At 43.4% G+C, this 26,171-nt stretch overlaps 2 protein-coding genes across 4 annotated transcripts in view; one reads left to right on the plus strand and one right to left on the minus strand.

The window, feature by feature from the left end:
- Positions 1-23,320, minus strand: NAPEPLD (N-acyl phosphatidylethanolamine phospholipase D). Of its 3 annotated transcripts, XM_087967765.1 has the most exons (6): positions 23,122-23,320; positions 21,357-21,516; positions 9,737-10,028; positions 4,378-5,024; positions 2,478-2,592; positions 1-1,716 (listed from the first exon to the last, which is right to left on the minus strand). In XM_087967765.1, exons 3-6 carry the CDS (start codon positions 10,010-10,012, stop codon positions 1,588-1,590), a joined length of 1,167 nt encoding a protein of 388 aa, XP_087823891.1. In that variant the 5' UTR covers positions 10,013-10,028; positions 21,357-21,516; positions 23,122-23,320; the 3' UTR covers positions 1-1,587. The 3 variants fall into 3 exon arrangements, with proteins under 3 accessions (XP_087823891.1, XP_026533002.2, XP_087823890.1); XM_026677217.2 differs by lacking the exons at positions 21,357-21,516; positions 23,122-23,320 and adding an exon at positions 20,476-20,762; XM_087967764.1 differs by lacking the exons at positions 21,357-21,516; positions 23,122-23,320 and adding an exon at positions 16,656-16,745.
- PMPCB (peptidase, mitochondrial processing subunit beta) overlaps positions 23,127-26,171 on the plus strand; it is a 19,732-nt gene continuing 16,687 nt past the window's right edge. Inside the window, exons 1-2 of the mRNA XM_026677216.2 lie at positions 23,127-23,255; positions 25,551-25,691. Coding sequence (XP_026533001.2) covers positions 23,151-23,255; positions 25,551-25,691 — 246 coding nt within the window. The 5' untranslated portion in view covers positions 23,127-23,150. The remainder of the gene's footprint in view (positions 23,256-25,550; positions 25,692-26,171) is intronic.

Below are 26,171 nucleotides of genomic sequence, written 5' to 3' on the forward strand. Positions count from 1 at the left end.
TTTGGAGCGGGAGTGAGGCGAGAATTTATTGTCAAAGTAGCAGGTTCACACAAGCATATTTGGTCATGTTTAATGCTGAGCAAATCCATCCATCATCAGTGATTTCAGCTTCGTAAGGAATCCATACACCTATTTCCCACATCATGTTCTTAAAATTACGGGTTTTGGATTTCACAATAAGGAAAGAAGCAAGCGCAAACAAAAACGGAGCCGAGTAAAAGATTTTTGGACAAATCGATGCTTTGTTAACATTTGCCAATCATATTCTCAAACCATAGAAGGTTTTGGAGGACCATAACAAACAACTCACAGTCACAGCACAACGCACACACTTGTTTTGGCCAGCAGCACAAGAAATGTTAGGCATTTTTTTTTCCAGATTAAGAAACTCTCGGAAAGGCACGTTTCAATGGATCGTTTCAAATCAAAGCTTCCGTATTTGCAAGTTAAACGTGTGTGTAAGCATTTGGTAAAATCTGGGTTTTCCTTAAAATGTGCTTTAGCAGCAACTTTACGTTGGAAGACTCATTTCAAATCCTACAATTCAACAGCTTCGAAGGCACCTGGCATACCCTCTGGGTGAGAGAGTTTGAAAAGTCCCTGGCCCATTGTAAAGGTGCCGGGTTCAAAACACAGATTCCACCACAATCACTACTGTATACGGCAGGGGGTCTTCAAACTTGACAGCTTTAAGACTTGTGGACTTCAACTCCCAGAGTCATGTTAGCTCAGGAATGCTGGGAGTTGAAGTCTACAAGTCTCAAACTTGCCAAGTTTTGAAGGCCCTTGGTATATGGGTTGTACGTGAAACTTTAAAAATATTGTCAGGTTTGCATCAATATTTTAAAAACCAGCCATGCTGTAGGAATGTGTGTTCAAAAAAAATGATCCATGGTATAAATTGCTAAATGCCTTTCAGCCTGCCTTTTAATGTAGGCTTCGTGTCTGGTTAAACACGTGTAGAAAATAGTGATTTCTGAGTTAACCCAACGGCATGCCAGGAACGGTTTTCAATTCGTGTATAAATCCAACACCTGGTTATGAATACAAAGGTGTCGTTTTTGGGTAGCCTTGTGTTTTTATCCCAGCATCTTCACGCACAATTTTTTTGTTCCCCTCTGGATTAGTTAATAAATGGGAGAGGGCTGAAGGATTCTACAATTCTTACCACCACCACACATACCTGTATTAGGCAAGTCTCATCAGCACTGATTTGCATATTAGTAGTCGGACTAAAATTTACATTCATTTTTACATGCAACCAGGCTCCATCAAGCACTGAACACATGCTGTTAAAGAGTGTCTGGTTGGAAATTAATTCTTAGCAGTTATTTTATACTGTTCCAATAAAAGAATCCCTGTTTATTTAAAAGTTATTTGTAGCTCGGTTAACGCTCTCCACGGAAATTTGTCCATCAAAAATCAAGTTACCAAATCGATATGCAAGATTTTTTAAAAGAGGTGGTTAAAATTAAGCACGCCTGAAATCTTCAAAAGCCTATTTAATTTTTGTTTTACAAAAAAAAATATTCACTCTTATTTCCCACCACCCACCCCAGTTATGGTTAATAAGAAGTTTTTCTGCTTCTATTCAAATCCGTCATCATTAATATTTAAATCTCGTGATTCTCCGTGGTTCAAAACAAAGAAGTCTTCCGTTTGCAATCTGTGTCTGTCAAGAGCTTCCTTCAGTTTCACAGGTGGATCTAAGCAGTACTGCGAATAAAAAAACAGGAAATGCCAGATTAGACATAAATTAAATTCTGTGTTGGGTATAGTAACTACCAACTTGAAATCAAATTAAATGTCTATGCAGATTCTCAATCATCCAGGTCATAGTTGTCGCAAAGGTGCTTTTTCAAGAGGCAACCAGACATTCTGGTTTTGCTTTGAAGACATTTTGCTTCTCAAGCAAGATTCTTCAGCTCTGACTGGATGGTGGGGAATGGAAGGAATTTATATTCCTTGCAGACAGCTGGACATTTGTATTCTTTTAGGTAGTCGCTGAGGCCGCTTGGAGGCTTATCTGTGTTCTCAGAGTCGCCTGAGTGGTGCAAATGGGTGTGGAGCCTTCTTGGAACTGTTGAAAGGACTGTGTTGTAGATTGGAGATAGAGGGTGTCCCTCCCCCTCTGTTCAATTTTGACATAGATTGGCCTCTTTGACTCCTCTTTCAAACCAACGGTCCTCTCTGTCCAAAATGTGGACAGACATAATCCCTTGTGGGATGGAGTCTGGGCAACGGAATGGAGCTAGCAGAGTCTTTACTGGCCAGATGCCCTTCCTGTTGCCGATGCAGAGTTTTGTTCAGCAGATATATTCTCCTTGTGCCCAGAGAGAGAAATATCTGCCTCTACTTTTTGTATTTTATGATATAAACCAATTTTTTAAAAAAAGAACCTGAGGAATTCATCACTCTAGAGCCCTCTATTTTAAGCCAAAGGTCAGCAGGCCACGCCACTTATGAGTTATACGTACCTCGTTGGCTAAAGCAAAAGTTCCCCAATGAATCCCAATGGATTTTTTTGCTTGTACGTCAATGTGGATCTGTACTGATTCTTCAGGGTTCACATGTTGGGATTTCATAAACCACCTACCCCCCCAAAACAACATCATTAGTTTCCTTGAAGGTTACTTTGACAATTTTGTTCTAATTGTATTTTGTTTGTTTTTTACAAAATCGGTGCTTTAATTACAACTTTTAATTTTCTGGCCAACGTAAACCTCCCAGGTGTCCTTTTATTTTGTATATTTATAGGTTTTCCTGGCTATTCCCACGCAGCTAAGAATAGTTGCCTATTCAACTGTTAAGCTGCCTCTTAGCTAAATGTAAATTTTTGCAAAACACCCCATAGATTACACCTAGTTCCTTTCTCTTGTCTTGCTGTCACCCCTCCCTTGTTCATCGTTAAGTAATCTTACTCTCCTGCCTCTCTTTGTAATTCAGCCGTTCTCAACTCGGGCGTCCTCAAAACGGGTGGGGACTGATTGCGCCCAGAATTTGGCAGTTTCGATCTGTCTACGGGAGAAAGCTGATTTTGACTGTGGGTTTTCGTTGTAAGGATTTGGACACTTCTTATATACTAGATAATAGACTGCATAAGAGCAGGCCAAGCTGGAAGGTGGAGTTAAACAAGTCATTAGTTTGGAGTCTTTGCTTTGCCAAACAGAGACCCAAGTCCAGCCCCGGTCCGTAAATTCCATTGGCCCTTATTTAGCAGCAGTTCAGTTTTGACTGTTAGTTGACCAGATTCTTCTGTACGGATAGTCCTCAAGTTACAACCCCACCTGAGCCCGACATTTGTGTTGCTAAGTGAAACATTCGTAAAGTGAGTTCGCCCCATTTTACGACTTTTGTTAAGGGAATCATTGCATTTGCTAGGTTAGTGACATGGTTGTCAAGAGAATCTGGCTTCCCCGTTGACGTTGCTTGTCGGAAGGTCGCAAAATGACCCCTGGCCATGCCTACCCAGGTTTTTTTTTTGCTCCTGGTGTTTTCTGTGAGATATGGGTCTCTCTTTCTCTTTGTCCCCCTCTCTCCCTCTCATTTCTGTTTTTCTCGCTTTTTCCACCACCTCTCCCTCTCTTCTTTCTTTCTGTTTCTTTCTTCCTTTCTTTCCCGCTTCTCTCTTTTATTTCCCTCTCTCATTCTCTCCCACCAGCTCTCTCATTTCTCTCCCTCTTCCCCTTCTCTCTCTCATCTGTTTATCTTTTCCCTCTCTCTCTTTCTCTCCCTCCATCATTTTCCCATTTCTCTTTCTTTTTCTCCCCCTTTCCCTCTCTCATTTCTCTCTTTCTCTCCCTCTTTGTTATTTTTTCCTCTCCCTCTTTCTTTCTTTTCTTTTTGTTTCCCTCTCTTTTCCCTCTCTCATTCTGTCCCTCCAGCTCTCTCATTTCTCTCCTTCTCCCCTTCTCTCTCTCGTTTCTCTTTTCCCTCTCTCTCATTCTCTCCCTCCATCATTTTCCCATTTCTCTTTCTTTTTCTCCCCTTTTCTCTCTCTCTCATTTTTCTCTCCCTCTTTGTTTTTTTCCTCTCCCTCTTTCTCTCTTTTCTTTCTTTCTCTTCCTTCTCTCTCTCATTTGTTTCCCTCTCTTTTCCCTCTCTCTCATTCTCTTCCTCCACCTCTGTCTCATTTCTGTGTCCCACTCCCCTTCTCTCTCGCTCTCATTTGTGACTGGCTGCTTTTTACAGTTCTGCGTCCTTCACGGGCAGCTCAGCACCAGCCATGGTCGCCTTCATGTCAGCTCAGGAAGAGGGGAGCGGCCACTGCCACCAAATGCAGGGAGGGGAGAGCCCCTAATAGTCCACCCCTACTGAGAATCTTGACAGACTTTCTGTAGGCCGATATTGTCGGCCTCCATGCTTTCACAACCTCACCTTGGCTCGTAGGCTCCGATGGGAATGGCTGCCAGATCGAACGGCCCAAACCGTTTCCCTATTTCCTCAAAGGCAATGCAGTAGCCAGTGTCTCCCGCGAAAAAGAACCTGTTCCAGGGACCCAGAACCGACCAGCTTCCCCAAAGAACCTTGTTTTCGTCCGTGGCGGTCCTTTTGGACCAATGCTGAGCAGGAGTGAAAACAAAGGTAACGGCGTCGTGGCCAGGAATGCAGTTCTCTCCCCACCAATCCAGTTCGATGACATTCTCGCAGCCATATTTCTGCATCCAGTCTAAAAGGCCCAGCGGCACGAACCACCGCAACTCACTGCCAAAACGCGCGTTTAAACTCACAACCGTGAGGTAATCCAGATGGTCGTAATGATCGTGGCTGATCAACACCGCGTCTATCTTAGGCAGTTCGCTGACGGTGCACGGAGGGCCTCGGAAACGTTTAGGGCCCAGAAACTGCACCGGGGAAGCCCGCTGGCTAAAGATGGGGTCGGTAATAAAGGTGACTTCATCCATTTCTACCAACACCGACGCATGTCCGAGCCACGTTACTCGCATACCAACTCCGGTCTTTCCGAACAGTTCAGGGTTTTGGACAAAATAAGGTGTCAACACCGGGAGGTGCATGTCAAGCACCTAGCAACAGAAAAAACACAAAAGACAAAGTCAGAAAACAGGTCCTGTTTCCAAACGACAAATATTTATATGTATGTATGTATGTATGTATGTATGTATGTATGTATGTATGTATGTATGTGTTTTGGCATTACTTTGCCACACATACCAAAGGTGTAACCAAATCCATTAACATTTCTATTATTGGTACGGTATTTACATTTTGCTTCCAATCCTCCTAGCTGTTTTCGTTCCGACCTTCCCCTCTTTTTTTTGCAGCCACAGATAAAACTTGTGCCAAGTATCGTAATATTCTGAATTCCCTTTATTTTTCATTTCTAAAGTTAGTCTATCGGATTCTGCACACGCCATTATTTTCCTTATTATCTCTCTTTTCGGAGGTATCCAAACGATAACAATTATGTGTCTTAATCAATCAATCAATCAATCAATCAATTAGAATAAAGCTTGGAAGGGACCTTATACCAGTGGTGGCTAACCTTTTTGGGCTCCCGTGCCGATAATAGTGCACACACTTGTGCGCTCGCGTGCCATCACCGCAATGTGTGTGACCCCCTATGCCTCCTTGCGCATGCCTCCCCATGTGCTGCACACTTCTACACATGTGTGCATGTCTCCTGCGCACACATGCGCAGTAGACCTTTTCTGGGCAAGGGCTCGTGTGCTGGCAGTAATGGCTCTGCGTGCCACTTCTGGCACGGTGCCATAGGTTCACCACCACGGCCTTATACTACTTCAGACAAGGGGCTGTTCAACCTCTTTAAAAAATTCAAGCAATGAAGCATCCACAACTTTTGGGACGAGCTGGTTCCACTGGTTAACTGTCCTGTTAGGAAGTTTCTCCTAAATTCCAGGTCGCTTCTCTCCTTGATTAGTTTCCATCCATTGTTTCTTCTCCTGCCCTCTGGTGCTTTGGAAAATAAGTTGTGTCCCCACCCTCTTTGTGGCAGCCTGTCAAATACTGGAATACTACTATCATGTCACCCCTAGTCCTTCTTTTCTCTAGACCAGGTGTCAGCAACCTGTGGCTCTGGAGCCTCATGCGGCTCTTTGGGCCTTTTGCTGTGGCTCCCTGTTGGGTGATCCCACCACTGGCTGACCACACCTCTCTCCCTCCCCTCCCAGTCACTCCTCGCCTGGCCTGAGGAGGTAAAATACAAAAAACAGAAGTGAGAGGGAGGGAGGGAGGGAGGGAGGGAGGGAGGGAGAGAGAGATCCATTTCCCACAGAAAACACGTGACTGAGTGGGAGTGATGTGGAGTTGGCCACGCCCACCCAGGTTTTGTGGCTCCCAGTGTTTTCTTTTCTGTGGGAAACGGGTCCAAACGACTATTTTGAGTGTTTAAGGATGCTGATCCCTGCTCTAGACAGACCATACCCAAATCCTGCAACTGTTCTTCATATGTTTTAGTCTCCAGGCCTTTAATCATCTTTCCTCTGCACTTTTCCCAAAGCCTCAAAATTTTATTTTTATTTTGGTACTGCAGTGACCAAAACCGGATGCGGTATTCCAGGTGTGGTCTTACTAAAGGGCTCTATAAAGTGTTCGTAATACTTCATTCAACTGTGATTTTAGGCCTCTGTTTATACACCCAAGGGTTGTATTAGCTTTTTTGGCTGCTGCTCCACACTGCTGGCTCCTGTTTAAGCGATCGTCTCTATTAGGACTCCAAGCTCACTCTTACAGTTCATGTTTTTGAGCCAGGTTTCGCCTAATCTGTACTTGTACCTTACATTTTTCCTGCCTACGTGTAAAACCTTGTTTTTCTCCACACCAAATTTCCTATTGTTAGCTAGGGCCTGTTGTTCAAGTCTGTCAAGATGTTTTTGGATCCTGAACTTGTCTTGCCATCCTTCAGCCAGTCAAGGTTATTATTCAGCTAATTTGTCCCTTCTGGATGCCTTATGAACATTCATTGGATAAGCACATTCAAACATGGTTCATGGCATCTCCGGTGGAGGGCAATTTATAAGGATAACTAGATAATGGTAGATACCTAACAAGATGCATTCCTGTAAATAGCTGATGCATTTGAAGAGAATGGATTGGTCAGGACCCTGAAATAAATCAACGCAGGGCACACAAAAAAGATTTGAACTGACAAGGTTTAAGGATACCATTCCAGTCGACTACGGCAGAAAACATTTCTGTAAGCTTAGAATAGAATAACAGAATTGGAAGGGACCTTGGAGGTCATCTAGTCCAGTGATGGTGAACCTTTTTGTTGAGGTGTGCCGAAAGCATGCGCGTGCCAGCACCCACAATGCAATGTGCCCTGCCCCCTGCACATGCATGCACAACACCCTGCCCTGCCCCTTTACCTGCACTGCACATGTGCGTGCCTTCCAGCTGATTTTCGGCCCGTTTGAGGCCTCCCAGAGGCTCAAGGGAAGCCTCTGCAGCCTCAGGAGGCCAAAAAACGGACCTTCCAGAAATATCAGAAGTGCTCGTTTTAAGCCTCTGGAGGGCCTCTGGAGCCCGCGGAGGCCCAAGGGAAGCCTCAGGAGCCTCAGGAGGGTGAAAACGGGCCCATTTCGGCACTCCCAGTATTTCCGGAAGGCCCGTTTTTTGTGTTCGTAAGTCAAGAACTACCTGTCTTTTAGTCAGCAAAACAATGTAACACAAATTAAATCTAAAGTTCTCGGTAGGGTTAGACTTTACTGTAAACCCTTCGAGCAGACTTAGAAGCAAACAACATGGCAGTTAATCCTTTAATAGCTTTACTTGGTATTAGCTCAGCTGCAAAAATACTTATAGCCAGAGTGTAAGACTAGCAACAGATGCTCCAAAGCTGGAAACATTCACAAATAGAACACAAAAACAACTCTTTGTGGGAAAATGTGGTCATAGCTATGTTTATTTGGATCAACAAAAGCCCCGTGGAAAAACATCTGATTTAATTTAGGATGCAAAGGAAGGAAACAGACAGTAGCAGGGGAGAAAAAATAAGATTATATACTAGGCCACGAGTCGGCAACCTGAGGCTCTGGAGCCACATGTGGCTCTTTCATCCCCCCATGCTATGGCTCCTTGTTGCCAGTCAGCTCCACAATTGCTAGGGCTTTAGGTTAGGACAGGTAGAGGAAAAAAGGATGCCACACTAGGAGGAGACTCTATGGTGGGGGAACCGGACTTCAGGTTAACAGAGGAAAAAGGACGCCACACTAGGAGGAGACTCTATGGTGGGGGAACCGGACTTTCAGTCGGCTCCAGAATTGAATGGGGGTTTCCAGTTAGAACCTTTGTGGCTTTTTCAGTGTTTAAGGTTGCCGACCCCTGTACTAGGCAGATTAGCATCCAGTCTGCACCAAGGAACACAATGATCAAATATACAACATTTGCAACCATCCTTTCTTTGCAATGCAGGTAGTCCTCAATTCGCAACCAGTTGCTTAGTAACCATCCAGAGTTATGACAGAGGCCCCCCCCCAATGGTACTTACAACCTGGTTCCCAAGTTGCAACATTCATCCCTCTCCCACATTTGCGTCTGTTTGCAGGGTCCTGTGGTCGCATGACCCCGATTTACTAATTGCTTTTTATTTCCAGTTTCCAGGAAGAAAAAAAATGTCCACAGCAGACAATGGATCCACTTAACAACCCAAGGATTCACTTTATAACTGCTGCATTTGTCAGGGTTCCAAGTAATACATCCATACAGCAAACAAAACTCCAAGGCAGGTAGTTTCCTCAAAGAATAGTTTTATTGGATATATCATATTCGCTCAATACCTGTGCTTCGCTATGAAACTATGTGGTCGGGCTTAGTTTTTGGGGAGGAAAATAAGGGGGAGAAATTCTGCCTCTGCCTACCATCATCCATCAGTATTCATCTGGCTAGAGTCCTGTCAGTGTGCATGCACGCACAATCCCCCCCCGCCACCCCCTTACCTGCACTGCCCCTAACAGCTAATTTTTTGGCTGGTTCAAGGCCTTTTTCGGCCTCCCAGAGGCTTGGAAAAAGCCTCCGCAAGGCTTTTCAGGATGAATTATAGGCCCATTTAGTCACTTCTGGTATAACAGGAAGTGACGAAACGGGCCTATAATTCGTCCTGAAAAGCCTTGCAGAAGCTTTTTCCAACCCTCTGGGAGGTCGAAAAAGGCCTCAAACCAACCGGGAAAAAAATCAGCTGTGAGGCGCACACATGTGCATTGAGGGAAGTTTGCCTGTGGCTCGCATGCCAGCACAAATGCCATAGGTTCACCATCACGGTGCTAGGGTAACACTGAACAATGTATGCTGGTGAAGCAGTTTTAAGTATATAGTGCTAATAATTGAAAAGACAACCTTTTATTAACCACATTAGATTTCAAGACTGACATTGTATGTATTATTTATAACATAATGTCAATCTGAAGAAATCAAGAACAAAACTCAACAAACTACACATTTTTTCTTTACCGCTGACAACTCCCTGGATTCTAAAGCCACAAGATAAAGGTACCAGAACATCAAAGAGGAAAAATATAAACCGTATCGGGACCGCATTGTAAATTATTTAGGAAAAAGGTTATTTGCTAAGTACATCGACATGTTATGCTGGGTTAGGATGGTTTGTTGCACTTGCACTTAAATAGCTATGTCTGCTTCACCCATTAAATTGTCTTAGGGTGGTATTATATTCAATAATTCGAGTGTAAGTCATCATCAATTTATTTGCAGGTGGCCCTTTCCGAACACTGAAGCACAATCCACCGTGAATGCATGTTACCTGTTTTGAACTGGGGACTTTGCTGTTGTCCTTTTCTGTAAAAATCCACTTCAAGACATTTGGGAAGCTTACTGGTTTCCAGGTTGGCCAGGGGTTCATAAACCTGCCATCTTTACCCTTCTTCGACTTGGTTACGTCTTCCTCCAGTCGATAATCCAATCGGAAGCTTTTTCTAGACATCCTGGAAGAATTGCTGCCCCGGGAACCTTGATTTGAATCCTGACGTTTTCTTACTTCTTCTTTCAAGTTGGAATTGCAAGGCTGTTCTTCATCCATTTCATTTGGTGACAAACTAGAGAGGGGGAAAAAAAAAAGTTAATTCTCTTTCTTAACTGGAACATTAAAGGAAAGAGGGAAAAATCCAGGCATACCGTAAAAACCTTCTCCCCACCCCCCAACTGCAAATTCTTCCTCTACGTTTGCACGCCAAGAATGTTTAAGAGCAGGTCTTAGCATGCAGACGTTAGAATTCTTTTAACAAATTCATGGTGGGAAGCGTGTTTTGGCTTTTAAGCAGCATCGTCTTGTTGGCTGCATTCCAGGAAGAGCTTTGGCTGAATCACAAGCTGCTTGTGAAGTTCACAATTTTATTTATTTATTTTTGGGGGGAGGATGTTTTTTCCCCCCTCTTATTCATGAATATTTTGAATGCAGTGTATTGTCCCAGGGCATGTCATTTACAAAAAAATGTTCTAATCAAGACAGGTTCCAATTTTGCAAGCCTGTGGAGACCACAGATTTCTTTCATTTTTTTAAGTAACTGGATTAGTAAACTGGAGCAGCATTTGTTGCGATGTTGACAGAAGAACAAAAGTTTCATTTTAATCCATGGCTTCTCACAGACGTACAGAGTCCAGCAAGCTGGAAAACGTTCACTAATTCTGAGAGGTGCAAAATTTGCTGAGTTGGATTTTAAAAAAAAACACCACAACAACTCTGGAATACAATCTCATCTCTGAGGTCGAAAAGGGTAAATGCCGCAGGGAACGGTGCGAGATACATGGCAAGCCATAGAAATATTGCTTGTTTTTATTTTTATTTAGAAAATTTAAATGGCTGTCCACTCACTCTCAGTGTCTCTGGGCAACTTACAAAAAAACCAAAAAGAAAAAGAAAACAATATACAACAATAAACCAGGAGAACAGCTTGCCCCAGAAGTTGTGGGGGCTCATCACTGGAGGTTTTTAAGAAATGACTGGAAAGTCGCTTGTCGGAGATGGTATAGGTCCGTGATGGCGAATCTATGACACGCATGCCACAGATGACACACTGAGCCATTTGTGCGGGCACACGAGCCCCAGGCAAACTTGCCTGCACTGCACATGCGCGTGCCTTCCAGCTGATTTTCAGCCCGTTTGAGGCCTTTTTGCCCTCCTGGAGGCTTGAGGAAAGCCTCTGCAGCCTCGGGTGGCCGAAAAACAGGTCCGTTTCGGCACTTCCGGTATTTCCAGACGACCCGTTTTTCGGCCTCCCGAGACTGCAGAGGCTTTCTTCAAGCCTCTGGGAGGACGAAAATGGCCTCAAACAGGCCAAAAATCAGCCAGAAGGTGCGTGCATGCTCAGTGCAGGTAAGAGGGCAGGGTAGGGGTGTTGCGCACGCATGCGCAGGGGGGCGGAGCGCATTGCATTGTGGCTGCTGGCATGCGGGCTATTGCACGCGCTTTCCGCACGCCACAACACAAAGGTTCGCCATCACTGGTATAGGTTCTCCTGCTTGCCCACCAGCAACCAGACAGAGAACCGGTTGCTAAAATTTTTGAAGCCCACCCCTGCATAGTAGCATGATATAAAAGCGTAGGCATGCATACAGGTAACCCTCGACTTACAACAGTTCATTTAGTGACTGTTCAAAGTTACGACGACATTGAAAAAAGGAATTTAGGATAATTTTTCACAATTAGGACCATTGCTCTTTTATTTACTTTTGTATTTTGTAGTTTATAATATTTAATAAGTTAATAAAAATATGTTTGGAGAGAACAATTATGACCATCCCCATGGGTCACGTGATCAAAATTCAGATGCTTGGCAACTGACTCATAGTTATGACGGTCACAGCATTCCGGGTCACGTGATCCTCTTTTACCACCTTCTGACGAGCAAAGCCAATGGAGAAGCCAGATTCACTTAACAACTGTGTTATTAGCTCAACCACCGCAGCGATTCATTTGACGACAACGGCAAGAAAAGCCATAAAGTGGGGCAAAACTCATTAACAAGTTCCTCACATGCTGCCTTTCCACATTTCCTAGTTAGAACTTACTTACCTTTAGAAGTGAGTACTTAGTAATTGTAACTTTAAAAGTAATGGTATTAATGTTAACAGTTTGCAAAAAGTTACTTGTATGTTCAAATCAGTGTCCTCTTTATGCATCTGGCCTGCTCTAATCTAAATTAAAACAACAGCAACAACTAGCTGATAACCCAAAGTTGCCCGGGTATTTATTTTTTCTAATCCTGTATTAGACAGGAAAAGCTCTTATTTCAGTGACCTGGAACAAACGTAATTTTTAATGTTGGATTTTCCCCGTTACCAGAGAGAGCCTCCTTGTGGAGTACTGTGAAGCTGTTCCCATGGCAACTCCATAGCACTGTACAGTAGAAGCCATTTAAGGCAGTATGGTAGAAGCCATTTGAAGGCACAACAGGCTGTATCTTAACAGAACACACATCCTGAGGGGTGTTAGACGTGTCTTACCCCCACAGTATTTGTTTCCAGGGAGTAAGTCATTAGTGTACTAAATTTGGTTGAAATTGCTCAAGGGTTAGGGTTAGGGTTAATGTAATTTCGAATGTTGGATTTTCCCCCGAAGAAGAAGAAGAAGAAGAAGAAGAAGAAGAAGAAGAAGAAGAAGAAGAAGAAGAAGAAGAAGAAGAAGAAGAAGAAGAAAGAAAGAAAGAAAGAAAGAAAGAAAGAAAGAAAGAAAGAAAGAAAGAAAGAAAGTATTAGAAAATTTGACCTAGCCAAATGATGTCTGTAGAAGTGAGCTAAAGTTCACGACAGTTTTCAAAAAAACCTCATCGGTCTGAGAAGTTACCAGACTCATTATTAACAAGAGTCCTCACCCATAACATCTGATTAAATAGTTAATCTCACTGAGCTGGAAGCTGAAGAATGTTGTTACTACTATTAGTTGATTGAGATATTTGGTTAGTTTTGCAAAGTATCAATTTTCTTTTATTACATAGCAATTTGCAGCAGGTGGAGCAAGTGGTTGCTGAAAGAAAGGGAAGTTTGGGGTGTTCCCACTGCAGTTCACTCATTTTCCTTCTCTTGCCTTCTTCCCTAATTGTGCGTGCACTGTGTGTTATTGTTTTTTCACACTTTAAAAAACCCCTGCAGGCAGGAATCTCCGAAGTGTTGGCAGCCATTCCAAGGTCATGTTGCAAGACCAAATGCATTCAGGGTGAACCTTAACAGCCTGAGAAACTTCACAGCCCTGGAGAATACATCCAGAAATACGTGTGGTGACTGGGCACTGGAATTCAGCATGATAACAATATTTTCAATTTCTTTGAATTCTCCACCATTTTCTCTGCCATTCTCTCATTGCTCAGGAATCCATGAATGCCACTGTTACAAAGGCTGAAAGTTGGCAAAAGCTAAAATTAGTGTGTCCAGACTACCGTAGATGATTGAGAACAAGAGAACCAAATAGGCTCAGATAGATAGATAGATAGATAGATAGATAGATAGATAGATAGATAGATAGATAGATAGATAGATAGATAGTGTTCTGACCCAAACCTTGTTCCAAGGAAACAAGCACGAAACAGAGGTAAAAGCAAAACCTTTCAGTGATTCTTTACGAATTCTGTTCCTTCACGGTTAAAAGGCTGTTTCAAACTAATTGTCTCTAATAAGAACGAGCTTTGCCAAGGTTGTGCAAGGCTTCCAAGAACATGAGATAAAGTTGCCAAGAAATATTTCAAACATAAAGAATCTCCAAACACCAACCAAGATATTCTGAACATTCCACAAGGCTTGAGTACAAAAACTTCTTTGCTTCCTGCAAAGAACTCCGGTTTCTCAGCTGGCTTTTATCTCTTAAGGGAGGGGCTTGCAGCCTTACGCCCGTCGCCCATGATGCTGCAGCTACTCTTTCCTTCAAGCAGCCCTACGCACACGCGCACTGGGCACAGGCTCCTCGAGGACCTCTTCATCGCTGCTGCCAGCCTCCACAATCTCTGAAGGCAGCACTCCACTCCCTGGTGGTCCTGGCCCCATCCCTGCATCTCATGCAGGCCCCTCATCTGAGTCCTTGCTCTCCAAGACCTCAGCCATCCTCACCTGCTGTCAGCAAACCACAACAGATAGATAGATAGATAGATAGATAGATAGATAGATAGATAGATAGATAGATAGATAGATAGATAGATAGATACAGAGATAGATACAGAGATAGAGATATATTCTGGAGTGATGTGGTCGTATAGAGGTGAAGCTCTCGCCTCACAATCAGGAGGCTGTGAGTTCGTTCCTGGGTAGAGGTAGATATTTCTCTCTCTGGGCACAATGAGAATATATCTGCCCAACAAAACTCCGCATTGGCAATAGGAAGGGCATCTGGCCATTAAAACACTCATGTCCATTCAGTTGCCCAGACTCCACCCCACAAGGGATTATATGGGGTCATTAAGAGAACAAAACGATGATGATGATAAGTGATAAGTGAAGTGACAAAATTCAAATTTATATGGTTAAGCAAGACAGTTGTTAAGTGAATTTTGTCCCATTTTGTTGAAGTTGAAATCCACAGAATGTAAAGTTGCCAAGTTTGAGAAATACTAATTTAAAGACTCAAAAACCTCTGAAGGAATAAGAACAGTCAAGAGTATAAAAAAGACAGTAAACTTTGAAAGCATATTTATTTACCTCAAAAACTAGATACAGGTAGTCCTTGACTTACAACAGTTCCTTTAGTGACTGTTCAAAGTTACAATGGCCCTGAAAAAAGTGACTTAGGACCGTTTTTCCCACTTACGACCGTTTCCCCTTGGTCATGGAGTCAAAATTCAGAGGATTGTCAACTGGTTCATATTTGTGACGGTTGCAGTGTCCCTGGGGTCATGCGAACCCCGTTTGCGACCATCTGATAAGCAAAGTCAGTGGGGAAGCTGGATTCACTTAACAACCGTGTTACTAACTTAGCAACTGCAGTGATTCACTGAACAACTGTGGCAAGAAAGGTCATAAAATGGGGTGAAATTTACCCCATTGTGAGCGAAACTCACCCTATTGAAACACATTGTCTCGCTTAGCGGCACAAACTCTGGGCTCAATTGTGATCGTAAGATGAGGACTACCTGTATTGACAATTTACTAGAATGTGAAGAGGTTTCATTAGGGTGGTCTTATCACGCCCCTATTGGAGACTGACTCCGAGGGAGAGGAGGAACAGCCGACAGGGAGTGGAAGTGTGGCTCTGGAGGTTGTGGAGAAGGCTGAGGAAGGGCAGAGGCCGGCTGGGCTGTCAGAGGAAGACCCAGGCCCATTCTCTCTCCATCCTAGGGCACGCAGGAAGGAACAGAGAAGGGAACAACATGGCTTATAGGAGAGAAAAGGGCCCTGATCCCTTTCATTGGCTGCAGCTGGGGAGAATAGTATAAAGGAGGGGCATTTAAAACACAGTGTTGCTAGAAGCAAAGCGTGTTTTATTTCTGGCTGAGGTTTATCTTGGTTGGCGTTCTTCCAATGGACTATGCCTTTTTGAAGTTTGTAATTAATTATCCTGGTCTGTCGTGGAAATTCCTTCAGTACGGTTTGTTTTGGTTTTTCATTTCTCCGTTATCTGTTCTTTGAGTTTGGACTGTATTTCTTTCTGTTGGAGGCTATTTTGGAAAGAGTTTAATTTCCAACTGCAAACAATTGAACAGTGAGGATATTAAAAGAAATTTATTTACGTTTGGAAATTTATTACGTGTGTGCTGCTTCCCAGGTCATCACAGGTCTACTCATATGAGGCTTACTCACAGAGATTCGATGTTTAAACAGGCCTTGAAAAAAAAAATGGATTTCCAAAGATCTTTTTTAGAAGGACAGATTCAAAGATTTCCCAAATTAAATGGTGTTGTGAGATATTATTCCGTGAAAATGAGATCCAAAGTGAAAGACAACGTGTATTTAAAAAAAAAATATGAGAGGGAAAAGAAAGGATAGACAAGATTTCTATATTTGAGAGATTGCCAGCCACCTCATTTTATCATTAAAAACGTAGGACATATTTTGTGCTTTGGGGGAGCTTAAGAACAATGTAAAACTGTTCTTGTGGTAGCCTATTTTGCTCTTATTTATTTTTAAATGAAAACGGTCTCTGCCTGAGAATCTGGGGTGAGATGCAAAATATATATATTTATATACAGTATATATATAATGTAGAATCTTCCATTCCTCCTCCCAATGCAGGAAATGATCACAGAAAAAAATAAATAAAGATAAAAAGAACTTCCTTAGAACACACCTTGGCAAAACCTGCTTTCACACTGGGTCAAATGTGAAAGGGTTTCCAATAATACGTTTAACCTTTTTCATACCTTGTTATTTGCCTATATGAATACCAATGCATTTCTAACCCTTGTTCATTCGATTCTCGTTTTGTTTTGAGCTCACCCTTTTCACTTAAAATATCTTTATATTGTATATATAAAAGAAAATAAAAACTTTTTTGAAAATAATAATAATAAGTTTAACCAAAAGCCAACATTCCACAAAAATTTCTGTTCCTGGTTTTTAAAAGCATTAATCAGACCTCTTTGAGTTTTAACATAACAAGGGAATTTCACAGGTTGGACGACTGTAATTTGAAGGTAGTTTTTTTTTCTTGCCTTGCTTTGAAGTTGGTGAAATTTTAAAACCAACCTAACAATTTGATACAAGCAACTGGATGGGGAAAAGAAAATTCAAATTATGACACTGACCGCCAGGGCCAACCTTCGTCCTTCCCAATTCTGGATTTCTTCACATGTTATGAACTATAGGAAGTCCTCCACTTACAACCATTTATTTAGTTACCATTCAAAGTTACAATGGCCTGGAAAAAAGGGACTTAGTTACGACTGTTTTTCACACTTATGACCGTTGTGGCATCCCCATGGTCATGTGATTTACATTCAGATGTTTTTTGACGACTGACAAGCCAAGCCAATGAGGAAAGCCAGATTCACTGAATGACCGGGTTACTAATTTAACAGAGATTCACTGAACCACAATGGCAAGGAAGGTCATACAACGAGGCAAATCTCCCTTAACGACTGTCTCAGAAATTAGCCACAGAAATTTTAGGCTTAATTGTGGTCATAAGTCGAGGAGTACTGCACACGTATCCTAGTGGACAGGTTAAATATCAGGAGCAATTATCAGTCTCATTCGTATGTATGTATGTATGTATGTAAGTATGTATATATTATATATGTATATATGTATGGTATTCAGCTTTGTTCGGGTATTTTCCCACGTCATTATAGTTGTGCTTTTAAAGTTGTAGTGACGTTTTGGCAGAATCTCCACACCACAAGCCAAGCAAGTACCTGGGCACTCCCTGATACCTCCAGCCCAAACACACCCCATCCATCCATCCAGATGAAACCTAGCTTCCTAATAAATGACAGCCAGCCATTCACCCGAAGCCAAGCCACGCTGAAAGCCCCCAATACACAAAACACAATGTTGCCAGCTAATCAAGACCAAAAAAAAAAAAAAAAAGCTACAAAACAGACATAAGATATTAGAAACACCAATCAAGCAGAACATAGCCAACTCCAAGACCAATAAACACAGACCAAGACTCCCAACCAATCAGGGTGAAGAAAAAACCATTCTAACACAGCAGTAGGCTAGCACCAAATTTAAAACAGAAATGGCTGTGAAAGCCTGACACACACGACAAAGACGAACACAATACACAAGCCTGATGATGGCAGATGAGATTCTGCTGAAACGTCGCTACAACTTTAAAAGCACAACTATAAAGATGTGGGAAAATACCTGAACAAAGCTGAATACCATACATATAAATACCCGCGAAAACATAAGAAAGCATATAAGTTTTTGAGAAGGAAAATAAGGGAGGGGGGAATTCTGCCTCTGCCTACCAGCATCCATCAGTATTCATCTGGCTAGCGTCCTGTCAGTGTGTGAGAGAGATGAGGGCTATTTGGAAAGTGAAACAGTATTTGCTGTGTGAGCAAAAATGAGATAGCAAGGAGCCTGGGCGTGGCTTAGCTCAACTGTTCTGTACTAAAGCTGCTTGATTGCTGTAAAACTGAAACTCCTCTCCTCTGCTTCTGTTTTGCATTTGGAACAGATTTCTTTTCAGGTGGGGAGGGGGAGAACTCCTTAGCATCAGAGCATGTTAATAATAATAATATATGAAATGCTAAAGCTCTGGTGGTCATTTTGAAAAATCCTTTCTTGGTGAGCACCTAGAAGGCAAGAGGAACATAAGTACCAAATTTCAAGTTTGTAGGCTTTACGGTTCTGGAGATTTTGTGATGATGCATGAGTGGTCTTTCGCTTTTATATATAGAGATTTCTGTTGAGGTGGGTCTTGTTTTCATGATTTCTTTACTTTAGGGAAAACTGTGGAGAATGCCTGGCTCTCAGCAATATATAAGTTACATTGGCCTTACAGGCAAATGTAAACGCAAGGCAGCAGTTCCTGCACAGAATACAAATTTGGCAGGCGAGGATTATGTAAAGCTGAAAGGCTAACACAGCATATTTCCATCTGAATGATGGGAAAACACTCGAACTATAGCAACTGAATTGAACTGTCTGCCTTTTCATTCCTGGATTCAATTTCAATCCTATTCACCCACTAAAAAATGAGGCAGTCCTTGGGAAAAAGAATTTGAAAAAAAAAAAAAAACAGAAAGGCTGAACACCATGCATGCTAATATTTCAATGAAGCACCGTTTTCCATTCCAAATGGCTGTCATTTCAGAACAATTATTTAGCAATCTGGACTGCTAATTTTTCTTTTTAATTTAGAAAGCAATTGCAAACCATACTGTTTTTGTCCAGAATTGCTGAGGTCAAAAAAAAAAAAAAAGTGAACTTAGCTCCAATTTAATTTCTAGTTTTGTTTAAGGTACAAATTATGCAATCCCTCTGGGACAAACTCCCAATTTTGTAACCTTGTACCTCGTAACCGCGCAATTTCTGCTCCTACCTTTTCTTCTCTGAAATTCAATTCCATCTGTGCTAAATACAGTAACTACCCACCTCCCATTGATAAGGAATCTGCAATAATTAATATTTCATTAATATTTTCCACCACCCCGACAACAGATCCTTCTATCAGATAATCAGAGTTGGAAGGGACCCTATTTCCTAACGAAGTGTAAGAGCCATCAGTTTGCAAACTTTTTTTTTTTTAATTGTCTACCAATCAGGTGAGGAAAAGTTGTCTAACTTTCAGAAGATTGCTACATTTATCCTTTCTGATCTTCTTTATTGTTACCTCTCTGATTGCAAGAAAAATGCGAACTTTTGACGGATCCAGAGGTAATGCAGCCTTGTTGCAGCCTTGTAGTACAGGTAGTGAGAGGTCCCAGGTGCTCTCTGAGCTTGCTGGTTTTCTTGCAGACGTTTCATTACCAAACCAGGTAACATCATCAGTGCTCATAGGGAGTGGGGTTCGTGGAATGGAGGAAGAGGGGGAGGACTGTGGGGGTCGTTGGTGGTCTCTGAGCTGGGTTGTTTCCTTGCAGACATTTCATTACCCAAGTAGATAACACCATCATGCTACAAGGTTGTGGGGTTTGTTTCGAAGGAGGAGGAGGAGGAGGCGGAGGAGGACAACTGTGGGGTCTTTGCTGCTCTCTGAGCTTCAGGGGTTTTCTTGCAGACCTTTCATCACCCAACTAGATAACACCATCAGTGCTACAAGGAGTAGGGTTTGTGGAATGGAGGAGGAGGGGGAGGACTGTGGGGTCCTTGGTGGTTGTTTCCTTGCAGACCTTTCATGACCCAACTAGGTAATACCATCAGTGCTACAGTATTTCCATTTCCAATTCCCTCGCTCCCTCTCCAGCATCCTTTTCCTCCAAGCCCACGTGAGGCCGGTTCCCGAGTGGCTCCCTCCAAAGGCGAGGGGGAGGGGGGAAAGTAGGATTGCCCCCCCCAACATCTGGCGCACATCTCTTGCATTAAGGAGCCGAGTTCAAAAGCGGCGTCCGAGCCAGTCTCTCCAACCCACGGCTTCCCACGCCCGAAGTGGTTCCTAAGGGCTGGGCATCCAGCGAATCCCCGGGGACCGAGCAGCTCCGGTGAACGACGGACGGGGGGAGCTGCGGGGTGCAGGAAAAGGCCGGGGCGGTTCGTGGGGCTCGTGGGGGGCGGGGGGAGCTCGGCGGCCGGAGGGAGTCTTCCTCCCGGGGGGAAAAGCCCAGCCTCGGCCGCCATCCGAGGCAGAGGAACCCGAAAGCTGCAGCTCTGCAGAGATCGCCTTGCAAGGCTTCCCTAGATCTCCGGATCTCCCCTCCCCGAGCGATCCATTCCTAGCGCCCGGCCACCTCCCAGCTCTCCCGGCGGGGCTGCGGAGATCATTTTGCGAGGCTTCCCTGGATGGGATCCGGTGGATCTCCCCTCCCCGAGCGGTCCCCTCCAGCTGCCCGCCGATCTCCCACCTCTCCCGGCGGCTGCAGAGATCACTTCGCAAGGCGGTGGGATCCCTCCGGATCTCCCTTCCCCGAGCGATCCCCTCCCGACGTGGTCCCCATCCCAGAGATCGCTCACCTCTCTCGGCTGGGCTCCCGCAGGGCGGCCGTTTCTTCCTCCTCCTCCTCGTCCTCCATAAGCGGCCTCCGGCGCTTCTCCCGGCCCGGCCGAGCCCCGCCGCCGAGCCGCCTCTGCCCCGCGGTCCCCTCGCCTGCCTCAGCCGCTCCGAGCAGCGAGGAGGGAGCCGGACAGGGCCGCTTCCCCATGCAGACGGCGAGCCCGGCCCGGAGCAGCTTCTCGGAGCGCCCGGAACCGCGCCCGGCCTGGCTTCGTTCCTACTCCCCGGCTCTCCGTCCTTCCAGCTCTCGGCTGCCCTCTCTCGGAAAGGGGACGCCGGCTTTGCCCAGCCTCCTGCCGGCAAAACCCCCGCCTAAGCTCCGCGGGGCAGATGCCCTTCTTGGGACGAGATTGCACGTCTGCACGGGTTACACGTGTCGCGGGGGAAAGGGGCGTAGGGAAAAGGGGCTTCCTCTAACCGGGAACCAGCACTAATACAATAGTCCCCGACTTACGACTACAATTGAGCCCATTGGCAGATGTGGATTCAGTGAGGTTGGGCCCATTTTACGACCTCTCTTGCCTCAGGCCTTAAGCAAATCGCTGCTATCATAAGTTACTAAGCCGGTTGGTTCAGCAAATCCGCCTCCCCACCCCAGTTTGCTTGTCAAAAGGTCGCCAAAAGGGGATCGCGGGACCCTGGGACGCTGCGGCGGTCGTAAGTATGAACCAGGTTGCCAAGCATATGAATTCTGATCACAGGGCCATGGATGCTGCAAAGGGCATCCCTGAAAAAAACAGTCATGTTGCTTTTTTCAGGGCCGTGGTAACTTCGCACAGTCACTAAGCAAATAGCCGTAAGTCGAGGACTACCTGCCCTAAGCGATCTACTGATACCGGACCATTATTCCCCCTTGCATCAGGTAAGAGGTGGGTCGGCCGAAGCGGTTGGGGGTCTTCAGACGTCGGATGGAATGGAGATTTAAACGAAGTTCTATGTTATTTCTGCGGCAACGGATGAAGCTGCCAATTTCCCTCTTCATGGCGACGTCATCTTGGCAGCTCAACCAGAAAAAACAAACAAAAACAAAATGGCATCACAATACAGAGTGTCCTCGGCTTATGACCACAAGGGAGCCCAGCCTTTCTGTTGCTAAGTGGGACGGTTGTTATGGGAGTCCTGATCGATTTTACATTGTTGAGTGAATCACTGTAGTTGTTAACTTAGTACAAGGTTAGTCCTCGGCTTACAACAGTTCATTTAGTGACCGTTTTAAAGCAACCTTAAACACTCAAAGGTGCCATTTGCCCAAGTAGCTGCTGATCCAGTTTCTACAGAGAAATGATGGACTCTGTCATCTGTACCTCTATAACTGTCTGATTCGATTCTGCAACCCAACAGGACAGACACAGACTTCAGAGAGTAATTAGGACTGTAGAAAAAACAATTACTATCCACCTGCCTTCCATGGAGGACCTGTATACTGCACCCTGAGTCAAAAAGAGGGCTGTGAAAGTATCTACAGACCCCGCACATCCTGGACATAAACTGTTTCAACTCCCACCCTCAAAAGGACGCTAGAGAGCACTGCACACCAGAACAACTAGACACAAGGACAGTTTTTCCCCCGAATGGCATCACTCTGCTAAACAAATAATTCCCTCAACACTGTCCAACTATTTACAAAGTCTGTACTATTAACCTTCTCATCACTCCTTATCACCCATCCCCTCCCACTTGTGACTGTAGGACTGTAACTTTGTTGTTTGTATCCTTACGATTTATATTGACATGTTTCCTAGTATGATTTGATTGCTTATTGTACCCTATGACTATTATTAAGTGTTGTTACCTGATGATTCTTGACTCTTGATGAATGTATCATTTCTTTTATGTACACTGAGAGCATTTGCACCAAGACAAATTCTTTGTGTGTCCAATCACACTTGGCCAATAAAGAATTCTATTCTATTCTATATTCTATATTCTATTCTGTTCTATTCTATTTCTAATTCTATGCTATTCTATTCTATTCCATATATTCTATTCTATTCTATTTCTATTCTATTTCTATTCTATTCCATTCTATATTCTATTCTATTCCTATTCTATATTCTATTCTATTCTATTCTATTCTATTCTATTCTATATTCTATATTCTATATTCTATTCTATTTCTATTTCTATTATATTATATTATATTCCATTCTGTCTCTCAGGATCTTTTTGTGAAGCATGGCCTGTCAGAATTCAAACCTAAAGAAACAGAATGGCTATAAAATAAATCAAACTTCAACCCATTTAGAACCAACGTGGTGGCATAATGGGCTAAACACACTAAGATCATGCAAGCATAAATGGATCCTGGATCTGAGGATTCACAAGTTTGGGGTTTTTGCAGCCTCATGGTGAATCGTGAGAGGGTGATCTGCTAGAAGCTGCTTCCTACTATTCGATAACTAGTAACTATTGAATGGGAGCTGAAACTGAAAGAAAAATTCAGAAAGAACTTAACAAGAGCCAGGAATGCCTGCAGGATTTTTATGCCAGGCAATTGTTCCACCCACCCACCGCCACTCCAGGAGACTACATCTCCCGAAATGCAAGGGCTCCATCCCATCCTCGGGTCACGTGACTCCCCCCTTTCGGAAGTTCTCTCGGCTTACCCGCTGACTCCTTCGCTTTGCGAGCTAAGATGGCGGCGGCCGTGTCTGTGGCTTGCCGAGCGGGCCGGCGGCTTCTCTGGGCTCGGCCGGCGGGACACCTCAGCACGCGGACATGCTCAACCTCCGGACAGCGGGTAAGGGACCGTTCGCACGCGACGGGCTTTGAAAGGCCGGCTGGACGGAGCGCCCTCGGCTGCTTACTGACTGCGGGGGGGTTTGCCTTGAACGCGCTGCATTTTGGGAGATGTAGTCCGCTGGCGCGTAATGTGGCGGCCTGGGCGAATAGAATACTGGAAGACGGCCAGAGGGCAGCGGTGTGGTGGTTCCCTCTAGCGGTTTCTTGCACTTCAGCTCTACCGACCCCTTCTTTCCTTCCTTCCCCTCCCTCCCTCCCTCCTTCCTTCCTTCCTTACTAGGAGATCCTATACCATTCTGGACAAATGGCTGTCCAGTCTTTCTTGAGGCTGAACTAGAAATAAAATAGGAAGGAGCCAAGATTTATTGCCTGCAGCTAGAATAAGTACAGATAAAAGTTGTGGTTAGACTTAATGTGTCAACACTTCATTGTGGTTTGTCCGTGGTTTATTGAGAAGAACATTTTGCAAAGTCATTTGTTTATTCTTTAATTAAATCAGGGATTAGTTCTTTTCTCTGCATAATATTCTCTGCATAATATAATTTTATTTTTCTTATATGTACCCATTTCATGTATTCATAACTATGTATATACGTATACCTATTATTTTGTAAGCGATTGACAAATCAAATAAATATGAATCAATATGAATTTGAATCAGATTTAAGCATAGACAAGTCTTTCTGGGAATTAATCACAGATGAAGAGGTGATATTTTAGAGATGTTTTGCTTATAAACCAGGGGACAGGGGGTTCTTCTTTTTTACCCTAGTTTGCCCATAAACTACTCTTGAACTTTTTAATATTTTTTGGTGGGTTCAGGTTGATCTTGACTCCTGGTGATTGCTGGAGCAAGTCCCTGCAGTTTTCTTGGCAAGATTTTGCAAGTGGCTTGCCATTGCCTCCTTCCTGGGGCTGACCAAGAGTGACTGGCCCAAGGTAATTCAGCAGACTTTGGTCCAGAGGCTTGCTGCGCGAGAACTCCCGATCTCCTAGTTCAGGGGCCTACAAACTTGGCAGCTTGAAGACTTGTGGACTTCAACTCCCAGAATTCTTCCTCCAGTCACGTTAGCTCAGGAATTCTGGGAGTTGAAGTCCACAAGTCTTAATCTTGCCAAGTTTGAAGACCCTTGGCCTAGTTTCTCTACCAAAGTGGCTCTCCCTAAAATTTTGGTTAGGTTAAAATGTTGGATTAAAACATGTTGAATAAATAAAACAGCCTTCATAACAGAAGCTTGTCGCAGACACCATTTTAAATTTTCAGTCTAGTTTAGTTTATTGTCATTGCACCTCGTACAATGAAATTAAATACCATCTTCAGTGTACATTACAACTATGAAAATAAACACAAACACACCTCCTTCACATTTTATGCATTGAACTGAAACCCTGATATTGCATTAATATTGCACTATACAGTAGAATTCAATAGAGTTACTGTCCTGTGATAGAAGCTGTTTTTCAGCCTATTTGTCCTTGTTTTTATTATCCTGTACCGTCTGCCAATGGTAATAGTTCATTATTCTTAACTGGCTGAACGTTAAACCTCAGAAAGTTCTAGTATACAAATGTCTGTCCTCGTGTGAAGGAACACTTTGGATATTGATAGGTCCATAATCGTTCTACCAAATTCATGACTTTGAAGAAATCCACTTTTAAATAAGGTAGTTCTCAACTTACAACCATTCGTTTATTGACTTTTCGAAGTTGCAACAGCACTCATGGCTGTTTTTCACATTTACGGTGGTTGCAATGATCAAAATTCACATGTTTGGCAACTGACTCGTATTTACGACGGTTGCAATGTCCTGGGATCATGTGGTCCTCTTTTGCGACTTTCTGATAGGTGAAATCAACTGGGAAGCCAGATTTACTTAACAACCATGTTGCTAACATAACAACCACAGTGATCCACTTCACTTAACAACTGTGGCAAGGAAGGTCGTAAAACGAGATGAAACTCACTTTAAAAACTCTCTTGCTTAGCCACATAAAATTCTGGGCTCAATTGCGGTCGTAAGGTTGAAGACCAACCTGTATCAGCCCTATTATTCTATTGTGGAGCCTGGGAAAATGTTCTCCTCTCCTGAAAGCAAAAACTCCATGTGGATTTTGCGCTATTTTGCTCTTCGTGGCACTCACAAAAATAATGGCCCAGATTGGTTTCCTCATAGCATTTGCTCTGTTGCAAAACAAACAAACGAGATTTTAATTTCTCTTAAATAAACCCACACTGCGCACTTTTTTATCATATTGGCTCCCATAATACTTCTTTTCTCTCTCCTCAAACTAGGACCTCCATCTTGGGAGAAACCGATACAGGGCTACCAAAGTAGCATCCCAAATCGTTGTGAATGTCCCCGAAACAAAAGTCTCGACTCTGGACAATGGCCTGAGGGTTGCGTCTGAAGATTCTGGACTTACAACATGTACAGTAAGTTACCCCATTGACAGCGAGAAACTCTCCTTTCTCAAGATGACACGGGCATCTGGCTTAAGGACCTCAGTGACATATTGTCTAAAATTCCAGGTTCAGTTGTGTCTATAAAATATTCCATAAGTGACTGACCTGTTAGCAGAAAGAACATTTTCTCCTGATGCTTCTTTTTTGGTAAACAATTTTGTATAATTATCTTCTTTAATAGATATACTTTTCGCTGTAAACAAAATTCCTAAATATTTAACTTTTTTAACAATTTGCATTTCTAATTTTTCTTCCAGTTCTTTGTTCTGTTTCTTAATAAGATTTTTTTGTTATGATCTTCGTCTTATTTTTATTTATTTTAAGACCTGCCACTTTTCCAAATTCTTCTATTTTCCTAATTAATTTGGGTCCCAATTCTAACGGTTCCTCAAGCACAAATACCAAATTGTCCACAAAAGTTTGGGCTTTATATTCTTTTTTTTTTTAATC

This window comes from Notechis scutatus, chromosome 6 (genome assembly GCF_049901735.1).
Source record: "Notechis scutatus isolate UNSWTSFEM ecotype Mainland chromosome 6, rNotScu1.2, whole genome shotgun sequence".
Lineage (NCBI taxonomy): Eukaryota > Metazoa > Chordata > Lepidosauria > Squamata > Elapidae > Notechis > Notechis scutatus.